The sequence below is a fragment of the Talpa occidentalis genome, unplaced genomic scaffold (genome assembly GCF_014898055.3).
Source record: "Talpa occidentalis isolate TD23 unplaced genomic scaffold, MPIMG_talOcc4v2.1 talOcc4.2, whole genome shotgun sequence".
In the NCBI taxonomy this organism is placed as follows: Eukaryota; Metazoa; Chordata; class Mammalia; order Eulipotyphla; family Talpidae; genus Talpa; species Talpa occidentalis.
This window is the reverse complement of record NW_023602073.1, coordinates 55,840,206-55,851,106: the sequence shown is the minus strand read 5'-3', so window position 1 is coordinate 55,851,106 and position 10,901 is coordinate 55,840,206. Positions and strand designations below refer to the sequence as shown.

At 49.7% G+C, this 10,901-nt stretch overlaps 1 protein-coding gene across 2 annotated transcripts; it reads left to right on the top strand.

Annotated features, from left to right (window-relative positions):
* The first annotated feature begins 3 nt into the window (after positions 1 to 3).
* Positions 4 to 10,316, top strand: TAPBP (TAP binding protein). Of its 2 annotated transcripts, XM_037519521.2 has the most exons (8): positions 6 to 269; positions 412 to 582; positions 817 to 1,077; positions 7,299 to 7,697; positions 8,095 to 8,436; positions 8,516 to 8,605; positions 8,738 to 8,778; positions 9,449 to 10,316. In XM_037519521.2, exons 1-8 carry the CDS (start codon positions 233 to 235, stop codon positions 9,458 to 9,460), a joined length of 1,353 nt encoding a protein of 450 aa, XP_037375418.1. In that variant the 5' UTR covers positions 6 to 232; the 3' UTR covers positions 9,461 to 10,316. The 2 variants fall into 2 exon arrangements, with proteins under 2 accessions (XP_054554696.1, XP_037375418.1); XM_054698721.1 differs by lacking the exon at positions 8,738 to 8,778 and having other exon boundaries at positions 4 to 269.
* Positions 10,317 to 10,901: the final 585 nt, after the last annotated feature.

Sequence of the window (10,901 nt, the reverse complement as noted above, 5' to 3'; positions counted from 1 at the left end):
ATTCAGGGGGGTGGTGTTGGGTGCTCCAGGAGGGCAGAGCTGAGGTGCCACACCCGAACTGGAGAGGATGGCCCCGGATACCAACCTGCCCGGCCGGTAGGGAAGCACCTGCCTCCCAGAAGCTCTCCGCTAATCGAAGCGGGGATTTCCTCGGCTCCTCCTGCTGGCCTTTGGGCGAAAGAGAAAGTGAAAGGGGAAGAGGAGGCTTGAAGACTGAGAAGATCGCGGCGCGATGAAGCCCCTATCCCTGCTCCTCATAGTGGCTTTGGGTGAGCGGACCCCGCGACTTAACGCTCAGGAACTGGGGGGGAAGCAGAGGGAGGTTTCCCTCCGCGCACGCGACACGCGCGGCGGGGTCGGGTGAGTTCTCCTGAGTTGGGGCCTCCCGCTCCCTCGCGCCCCTCTCCCCAGGCCTGCAGACCGTGGTCGTAGCGGGGCGCGCGGTCATCGAGTGCTGGTTCGTGGAGGATGCGGGGGGCGGCCGCCTGGCCAAGAAGCCCGCGGCCCTGATGGTGCACCAGGGCCCGGGGCCACTACCTCCTCGGCCCGACCTCGACCCCAAGCTCTACCTCAAGGTGCTCGGTGAGTCTTTCCGGTCTCTCCTCCATCTTGGGCTCCTCCGCCGAAACCCCGTCTTCCTTAGGGCACTCAGTGACCTGTGGCCTCAGTGTCTCGCTCTGTAAGACGAATCTGGATCACACGTCGAACCTCTCGCTACCGGGCAGTCTGTGCCTTTGCAATTCCCTGGCGCTGCCCTCCCGCCCCTTTGCGCGCGGTGACTTTACAGCTGCGGCTCCCCTTCCCCGCACTTGACAGATCCCCCCAGCACCCTCCAGGCCGCCTTCAAGCGCTTCCCCCGGGACGCCCCGGCGCCGCACTGCGAGATGAGCCGCTACGTCCTGCTCCCCGCCTCGGCGGAGTGGGCCGGCGGCCTGACCCCCGAGGAGAGCTGCCCCAGAGCCCTGGACGGCACTTGGTACATGGTCAGCGTGTCCAGCCCGGTCGTCAGCCTCTCCAGCCTCCTGCTGTTGCAGCCCGAGCCTCAGCCGGAGCCCGTTCTCTTCACCGTGGCGACAGGTAGCTGGCCGGGGAGCGGGGAGAGGGGGGAGGTCGTGAGGGTCGCGATCGCGGTGTGGACTGGAGCCCAGTTTCCTTATTTGTAAAGCGAGGCAGTTCGGCTAATTAAACCGCCTCTGGCTTCTTCCAGCCCCCGCCGAGTAAAATAAATCCGGAGGTTTGGGGCGGGGTTTGGAGAGAGGCGGGGTTTCCCGGCGCCCGACCTGGAAAAACTTGTCGGGAGACGAGCGTGGGAGGCGTCAGAGGCGGGAACTTTTCTTCAGCCCTTTCCCTTTGGCGCGAGGTGGCGCCATCTCTTTGCGGCACTTAGTGGGCTCGAGTAGAGGGAAGGTCGCAGCGAGAGACCCGAGCTTCCCACGGCTGGGGCTGCGTGGCCCGTTTGAGGCCCAGGCGCCGGGCACAGAGTTGGGCTGGGGCGCCGGGAGGGAATGGGAGACAGAGCAGGAATGGGGACACCTAGGGGCAGCGGCGGCTGGGTGGGATACGGGTAGAGCCCTCGCCTTCCCTCTCTCCTGTGTGATTTTATGTAAGTAACACGGCCTGGCCGGTAGGGCAACCCCAACAGAGCCCTTGCACCCTTGCTTCCCCGCCACCCTCCTCCTCGCCGAGAATCACCCACAGGACCAGGGAGACGGACCCAGCAGCCACACCCAACCCCCACCCCTGCCTGCACCTCCGGTCTTGGTTTGGAGGCCCGACCCTGGGCGGGGCAGAGGCAATTTGCTCCTGGTGGGGGCTGTCGCTCCCTCCAGCGGTAGGAGTACTCCCCAGAGCTCCTGGCTTCCCCACCTGGTGGTGAGAAAGTCCCTTCTGAGCCCGTTTTTCTAAGTGTGGAATGTGGATGCTATTTCCCATCTGTCTCTGTTGTGTCTTGATAGTTGTGACTATCAAGGGAGGCACTTTGTTAATTTATTCACTGATGCAATAAATATTTCTTAGCACCAAGAATAAATTAGGGCCCAGTTCTCAGTCCAGGCTACAAATAACTCCTCTTGGAAGTTTCTAAATATACTGAAACCTGGGTCCCCTTACAGGCGAATTAAAATCAGAATCTCTAAAATAAATAAATAAATAAATAAATAAAATCAGAATCTCTTGGGTGTCCTCCTCCTGCTCTTTAAGGGTCACAATGTTATTAAATGCAGATTCTGCTCTGTAGAAGGTTCTCAGTTGAATTGTCATAGATACTGTAAGGCAGCCTAGAGAGCAGCCGGGGTAGGAAGGCAGCCCAGTTAGGGATCCATGGAATGGCCTACAGGGAAGATTATCTGCATTTCATAGACCACCAGGGGTAAAAACTTCCTGTGCTCAGTCTTCCTTTTCAAGCATTTCTATTTGTTAGGGACTTAAGAAAATCAAATTTGTTTTAATGTAAAATTTTAAAATGGGGGCCTCCCTGGTGGCACAGGGGGTTGAGCACAGCACCACGGGGCGGTCCACAAGCTCTGCAGCTTGAGATTGATCCCCCGCTGGCTGGGGAGTGGCCCACATGGCCCAGCAGACCTCTCCTGTCTCGCCTGCTGCTCCCCTCAGCAATCTGTTTCATTCGGTCTGCCTGTTCTGTTCCCCGCTCTGTCTCTGGTGGATCCCCTCACCCCCACATCTCTGGCCTGTACCCCAGTTCTTGTATGCATAAATAAATCTTTAAAATTTTTTTTAATGGAATATATACCTGGATTACAGATCATTGATGATTTTGCTAATATGTATTTATACACTATTTTTTTTAAACTAGTCCAGACCTATCATGCTGCGAATTCATAGGGAATGGGGTCCAGCAAATCAGCACATTTCCATGGGTTCTCACAAAATGTGCTTCTCTGGGTAGAGCAGGCAGGTGTTGCAGCTGAACTCAAGTACCTTTCTCTTTGGCTTCCTTCATTTTTTTCTGATCATTTTCTTTCATACTTTTCAGGGAGCTATCTCCACTCTTAGCGTGCTTAATATGCTCAATGGAATATTCTCTTGGCAAGAATTTTGCCCTTGTTTGTTTACAATAATGCCAACTGCATGCTAGTGCATTGGGTGAGAGGATTCACTAGAGACAGAGTGGGGAGCAGAACAGGTGGATTGACTGAAATACTCTGCTGAGGGGAGCAGTGGGCGAGACAGGAGAGGTCTGCTGCACCACATGGGTTAGCTCCCTGCCCGGGAATTGAACTCATGCAGCAGTGGCTAGGGATAGCTTGATAGGTCTGAGACTTTAATCCCTGCGCCACCAGGGAGGCCCTAACTCTCATGAATCTTTTAAAATGGAAGCCTCCATGGTGGCCTACAAGTTAAGTCTCAGTGCCATCTCCATCAAGGCCTAAGTTTGATCCTGGTCAAGGAGTTAATCCACATGGCAGCAGCAAACCGCTCTTGTCTCTGCCCACTATTCCCCTCAGCAGTGTATTTCAGTCAATCTGCCTGTTCTGTTTCCCACTCTGTCTCTGGTAACTCCTCTCACACCCTACACCTCTGGCCTATACCCCAGTTCTTTTATACAAAAAAAAAAAAAGAACAAAAACAAACCTTTTAAAATGTTGTTATACAAAATTTCAAAGACACAAAATTAGAAAAGTATATTTAGCTGCCATATACCCATCACCCAAGAGCACAGTTTTGTTTGTTGGTGTTTTTTTTTTTTTTTTTTGTACACTTTACCAAAATGTTTCACTATCTTCCCCCACCTTCTTTCCTTTTTTTTTTTTAAGTGTTTCATATATGCCAGGCATCATATTACTTTACTCATAAGTACTTCAGTAGGCATCTCTATTAAACAAGGTGGTAACAAAAGCCAGAAACCATTATCATACTTAACAAAAAAATTCTGTACTATTTATTTCATTTCTAGCCTGTATTAAAATTTTCCTGTTGTACAAGGATACAATTTTACAGTTGATTTGCTTGAATCAGGAGCCAAAAACAAGTCTGTGGTATTATATTTGATTGTTGTTATCTGTGCAGGCTGCTATAGCATAATAGCCTAGACTGGGTGACTGGGTGGCTTAAATGACAGGAATTATTTTCTCATAACTGTGGAGCCTAGCAGATCAAGTTTAAGGTGCTAGCAGGGTCAATGTCTGGTGAAAACTCTCCCTTTTGTGTTACAGGCCCCCTTACAGGCCATGTCTTCAGAGCAGTTCTAACAGACAGGGAACATACGTTTATGATCTCATTTAATCTTTACCACCTCCTCACACCCTTTATATCCAAACATAGTAACACTCGCTTGCGGGCGGGGAGAGGATTGGGGGTTAAAGCTTTAGATATGAATTTGGGAATAAGGGGGACACAAATATTCAGCACCTATCAGTTGTTTTGTCTTGAGTCTTTTTTATTCTATCATTGCCTGCCCCATTTGTCCTGTAAAATTTCCCTACATTTTCTATTTGGCCAATTGTTTCCTCATGGTGTCATTTCCCCTCTTCATCTTTCTTCCACACTTCCTGCATATCGGTAGTTAGATCTAGAAGCTTGAGTAGATTTCGGTTTAAATACTTTTTTTAGATTTATTTGTGCATACAAGAATTGGGGCGCAGGCCAGAGGTACGGGAGGATGAGCGGATTCACCAGATAGAGTGGGGAGCAGAACAGGCAGATCTACTGAAATACACTGCTGAGGGGAACAGCAGGCGAGACAGGAGAGGTCTGCTGTGCTATGAGGTTTATCTTCCTGGCAGGGGATGGAACTTATGTTGCAGGGGCTGGCAATAGCTTGATAGTGCTGTGTCTTTATTAACCCCTGTATTACCAGGGAGGCCCTGGGTTTATATAATTTAAATAATGCTTTATATGATTGTTGTTGTTTTTTTAAAAGATTGATTTATTTATGCATACAAGAAACGGGGTACAGGCCAGAGATATAGGGTGAGGGGTGTGTGTGTGTGTGTGTGAGGAATCACCAGAGAGAGACAGAGTGGGGAACAGAACAGGCAGCAGGCAGATTGACTGAAATACACTGCTGAGGGCAGTGTAGTGGGCGAGACAGAAGAGGTCTGCTGCGCCATGTGGGTTGCTCCCTGGCCAGTCTGGGATCGAACTCGTGCTGCAGAGGCTGCGAATTGCTTCATAGTGCTTAACCCCTTGTGCCACCAGGGAGGCCCTATATGCTTGTTTTTAATGAGAAAACAAAAATCTATATAATGCAAGCTGCAAAAACAGAATTTTTCTTGCTGTTCAGACCATTTTTACAGAGTAGAGTTTGTGGCATGCAGGCCTCAAATTGTTTCTAAAACCCCTACTAAAGCACACTATTAGTTTAAAGGTTAAACTGTAAGAACTCTAGGTTTTATTAATCCTATGGATTGTTCTTAACAATTCAAAAGTATGTGTCTGGATTTTTATAAACTAGGTGAAATTCCCTACTTTTTAAAACTCTGTTGAACTAAAGCAGTCCCATAAAGCCAAGAGAAATTTAATCTTGTAAACTTAGACACTAGGCTTAAAAATTGCATACTCACTAGAGAAAAAAGATTACTTGGAGGACCCTGACATTTCTGGGAGGAAGTAGCCATGGAACTGACCTTGAGAGACATGGGATATTTAGATATTTGGGAAGGGATGTTGTAAACCTAAGGAAACATATCCAAAGCAAAGACTTATAAAATGATTAGCATTTCCACTAGTCACAGAAAGGCATTTAATGTGACTGCTTCATAGGGTGTGAAGGAAGCCTGGGAAGGTAGATGGAGGCTGGAGGCTGGATTACCAAGTGCCCGGAAAGGCAGGCTTACAGATGATAGTGAGCCATCAGAAGTTGAATGTGTCTGTGTACATGTGTGCAATTTTCCCCCAAACTATGTTATTTTGATTCTTACAAAAGGTAGCAAGGTCAGATCATTGATAAATAAGGAAAATATACATTAAATGATTTTCCCATGGACTTTCCCAGCAAGTTCATGATGATAATAATGATGATAGTCCAAGAGCTAGAAAATAGTAGCAGCTAACATTTATCAGGCATTTTCTACATGCCAGGTCCTGTTCAAAGCACTTCGCATGCATATTGTCATTTATTCCTCTCAACAACCGTAAGAAATTGGTGTTGATATTATTCGCATGTCACAGATGAAGAAATCTGTGACACAAAGCAGCTAGGTAACTTGCTCAAGGACAAAAAGCTTGTAAGAAAGGGGCTAGGAATTGAACCAAGGCCATCTAGCCCCAGCCTGTGCCTTTAGTGACTGGCTTTCTAAGTTGTTGGGAATTTTAAACAGGTGAATGACTGGATCAGACTTGTAGCCACACTGCTTGGCTATAATTTGGAGGATAAATCAAAGCAGAGACACTGAGGATAGGGAGACCTGAGAGGAGGCCGTTGCAATTATCCAAATGTACATCGATGAGAACTTTCATTGGAAACAGAACTTGAGATATGTTTGGGAGATAGAAGTAGGAAGTGGTGAGGAAAGAGTATTATACATTATACTTGGCAACGTGCTTGTCTGTCTTCCTTATTAAACTGGAAGCAATTGGAGGGCAGGGGTTACCTCTTCTTCACTACTTTGTCTTCTACCACAACACGCTGAACATCCTAGGTGCTCAACACATGCTTGTAGAGTGAATGACTTAGAGGAGGCAGAGCGGCTCCGTAACATATGGCTCCCCCATAACAACCCCATGAGATAGGTACTCTTCGCATTATCGTTCCTATTTTAGAGATTAGGAACCTAGCCATGGAAAAGTGAGATAACTATAGCCATATAAATAGCTAAAGTTAGGGTTAACCAGGACAGCCAGGCTCCAGGCACTTCCCCTCTGAACACTGCCACATAGAGCAGAGAGGTCTAGACAGAGCCAGAACCCTCCAGAGTCAGTAAACACTCTGGACATCACCACGGGATTGAAATCATGAGTCACCAAGATCTTCATAGCAACCAAGAAAGGTCTGGCTGGCTCTCCAAGGCTGGCTCAGGCTGTGTCAGGAGATCTCGCTGCCCCCACAGCTCCCGTGGGCTGAGTCCAGAGCAGCCTTCAAGAGCTATACCCAGTCACTGCCCCTGTTCACCTCTAGTCTCTGTTCATTCAACCACTCTGGGTCCTACCAATACAGAACACCAATCCAGGGGGTGGGGCAATGCAGGGAGGACTGGGAGATGGTATCAGAAAAGGGCATCCTCTGACAGGTAGTACTTAGTTTTGCCCTACCTGTGTAACTCCATTTTTTTTTTCCTTGTGTTTTTTCCCCCCTTCTTTCTCTCATGTCCTTCCCACTCCCCTCTCTCCCTCTTCCACAGCTGTGCTGTCTGTCTTCACCAACACACCCTCCCCTCAAATCCGACTGGGACGAGATACACTGCTGGACTTGAGTTTTGCCTACACGCCCCCCACTTCCCAGGCTGCTACAGCTCCGGCCCCAGGCCCCCCTCCCTTTGGGCTGGAGTGGCGACGTCAGCACCTGGGTAAAGGGTACCTGCTCCTGGCTGCCACTCCTGGGCTGGATGGACAGATGCCAGCTGCCCAAGAGGGAGCAGTGGCATTTGCAGCTTGGGATGATAATGAGCCATGGGGTCCATGGACTGGAAATGGGAGCCTCTGGCTACCTGCAGTGCGGCCCTCTCAGGAGGGCTCCTATCTGGCCACTGTCCACCTGCCATACCTGCAAGGGCAGGTCACCCTGGAGCTTGCTGTGCAGAGTGAGTGATGGGACAGGTGTTCCCACAGGTAGGGGGTGGGCATTGGGATTATGGGGACACCAAAATAGTAGTGGGTAGGGATGGTGGAGAAGAGTGGAGGGAGACAGATTAAGGTCTCTCAGAGTCACAAGGGCAATGGCTAGAAAGTTCCTGGGAATCTGTGGGGCTCTGGGATGAAGGTTCCCCAAATCTCAGGGAATAGGGGTCCCTGAGATAGGAGGCTTGGACATAGGAATTCCTATGAAGTGCCAATGGAGAGATAGTAGATTCCCTACTCCTAGAGAAAAGAACCCAAGCCCCCCTCAATTTTGGGGAATCCAGAGGGCAAACTGAGGGTCTCTGAGGGAGGACAGTGTGGACTGATTACTACCATGCCCCTTTCCTACTCTCTTTCCAGAGCCACCCAAAGTATCTCTGACACCAGCACCTCTTGTATGGGCTGCCGCTGGGGAGGCCCCCCCAGAGTTGCTCTGCCTTGTGTCCCATTTTTACCCCTCCAAGGGCCTCAAGGTGGAATGGGAGCTCCACGGTGGCCCAGCAGGTGGCTATCAAAAGGCTGAGGGGCGAAAGTGGCTCTCCGCGGTTCGCCACCACTCTGACGGCTCCATCAGCCTCTCGGGGCACTTCCAGCCACCCCCAGTCACCGCTGAGCAGCACGGGGCACGCTATGCCTGCCGTGTCTACCACCCAAGCCTGCCCGCTTTGGGGCGCAAAGCAGAGGTCACCCTGGAGGTAGCAGGTAAGAGCCAAAGCATCCAAAATCTGGAGTCAAGCACCTGGGAAGACAGGGAACTTATTCCAGTCTCCTCTGCCGCTAGGTCTCTCTGGGCCCTCCCTAGAGGACGGAGTTGGCCTCTTCCTGTCTGCCTTTTTGCTCCTCGGGCTCTTCAAGGCACTGAGCTGGGTTGGTGAGTGTGGGCCCCACCCAACCAGGACCCTCCACTGTGGGATATCCCCTGCCCACTCCCAGAGGCCTGACATCCATCCTGCTGCCCTCCCATCACGCCTCTCCCCCATCCTTTCTCAATCTCTCTCCACAGCTGCCTACCTGAATACACCCAAGGATTCAAAGGAGGAGAAGGTAACAACGCTTGCCCCTCCCTTATTTTTCCCTTCTCATTTGGTTCTGTCCCCCCAACTATTCACCCTTGGAGGGAGGCTGCAGGTGTGATGGGTGGGGCCCAGGCTTGGAATTCACAGACCTGTTAGATCCTGCTGCCCTGAGCATGCTACTTATTTTCCTTGGGTGTGGAGACTAAAAAAAATTACTTAGGTATCAATGTCCCACAGGACTATAATGCAAACCATATATGTACATTTAAAGGATCTAGTAGCAACATTAAAAAGGAAAGGTGGATTTTAATAATTTATTTCATCCAAGATATTAAACATATTATTTCAACATGTAATAAATAGAAGAAAAAACAATCCCCTCCCACCAACCCGATCCTAAATCTTCAAATACAGAAGTTTAATCTGTCAGCACATCTTGGTGTAAGCCACATTCTAATACAGATACCTGTGGGTGGTGGTTACTGTATTTGAAGGTGAACCTCAGAGTTTTGTTGGGAGGACTGGAAGAGACAGATGCAGTGACACTGGCAATGTCTGCCAGGAAGAAAACAATAGTTAGCCCTGTGGTTCTCCCATCCTGTGCCCATGTTGGTTCATTTACCTCTAGCTTGATCAGGAGTAGTTTACCCCACTTTCTAAAGCCCCCAATTCCTCACTTCCTCTTACTTCTCTTCCAGAAAACACAGTGAGGGCATTCACCACCATCCTGGGGAAACCACCGTTATTTCTGGCCTCAGCTACTGTGGTAGCACCCTCATCAACCATCATCTGTTCCTGCCCTCTCCAGTCTCTCCACAAGTGACTGGAATACTTTTTTATTGTTGTTGGCATATTTTTTTTTTAGATAAAAATCTATGGCATTCATCTTCTTAGAGCTTCAGGGCAGTGGTTCTCAAAATTTTTGGTCTCAGGATCTCTTAAAAATTATCAAGGACTCTTAAAGAGCATTTCTTAGGAGGGTTGTAACTACTTGTTCTAGCACTTAGAAAAATTTGAAACATGAAACTAGGGCCACCCTGGTGGTCAAGGGGTTAAGCACAGCACTGTGAAAGAGACACAGCCACTGCAGCAGGAGTTACCAGGGAGCTACCCATATGGCTCAGCGGACCTCTCCTTTCTCTCCTGCTGCTCCCCTCAGCAGTGTGTTTCAGTCAGTCTGCCTATTCTGCTCCCCACTTTGTCTCTGGTGAATCCTCTCACACCCCCACCCCCATCTCAGGCCTGTACCCCAGTTCTTGTACACAGAAATAAATTAAAAAAAAAAAACAAAAACATTGGGCTTCCCTGGTGGCACAGGCAGTTGATCGCAGCGCTGTGCAGCTGTCCACAGCCTCTGCAGCACCGGTTTGATCCCCACCGGCCTCGGAGCAACCCACATGGTGAGCAGACCTCTCCTGTCTTGCCCTCTGCTCCCCTCAGCAGTGTGTTTGATTGGCCTGCCTGTTCCGTTCCCGGCTCTGTCTCTGGTGAGTCCTCTCACCCTCCCGCGCATCTGGACTGTACCCCCAGCTCTTGTATAAATAAAATAAATCTTTAAAAAAGACAAAGTTGGAAACTTACTAAAAAAAAAAAACAAAACAAACATGAACCTATATAAGTACATATTCCATTAACCTTGAGGGCAATAATGCCAGTTCACATCTTGTACCTTCTGGAAAACACTATATTCTTAGAGAACGAGAGAGAAAAAAGCAGGTAACATCTTAGCATTACTGTAAAAAGTCTTAACCTGGTACAGTAGTCACAGGAACCTCTGGGACAGGGAGCACACTTGGAGAACTGGTGCCCTAGAGGCCAAACCCATTCTTCTTGCCATTGGCCTATGCATCCCATGCTCAGCCACGGCGTACACTTCTGCCCACCTGTGCCCTCCAGCCCTCCTCTCCTACAATGGACTAACCGCCTCCTGCCAGCCCTGGGTGCCAGTGATCCGTTCCCTCTGCCAGCTTGACCCTCGTCCTCCCCCGGCTCCAGTCCAGGTCAGCCTCAGCACTCCCTACAGACCGCCATGTGTCCCACAGTGCGGTTCTTTGCGGTTGTGTTAAGTGATCGTGCGAGTCCTTGGTAAATGCCTGTCCCCCTCCCGCCCCCCGCCCGACTGCGGGCTCCTCGAGGCCGGGCCCGTCCACT

Bases quoted from the DNA above. Each gene is read 5' to 3' on its own strand.
- TAPBP (XM_054698721.1), top strand. From the start codon at position 233: ATGAAGCCCCTATCCCTGCTCCTCATAGTGGCTTTGG. The intron at 583-816 runs GTGAGTCTTTCC...CGCACTTGACAG, and splicing joins GCTCTACCTCAAGGTGCTCG to ATCCCCCCAGCACCCTCCAG. The intron at 8,606-9,448 runs GTGAGTGTGGGC...CTTCTCTTCCAG, and splicing joins CAAGGCACTGAGCTGGGTTG to AAAACACAGTGAGGGCATTC.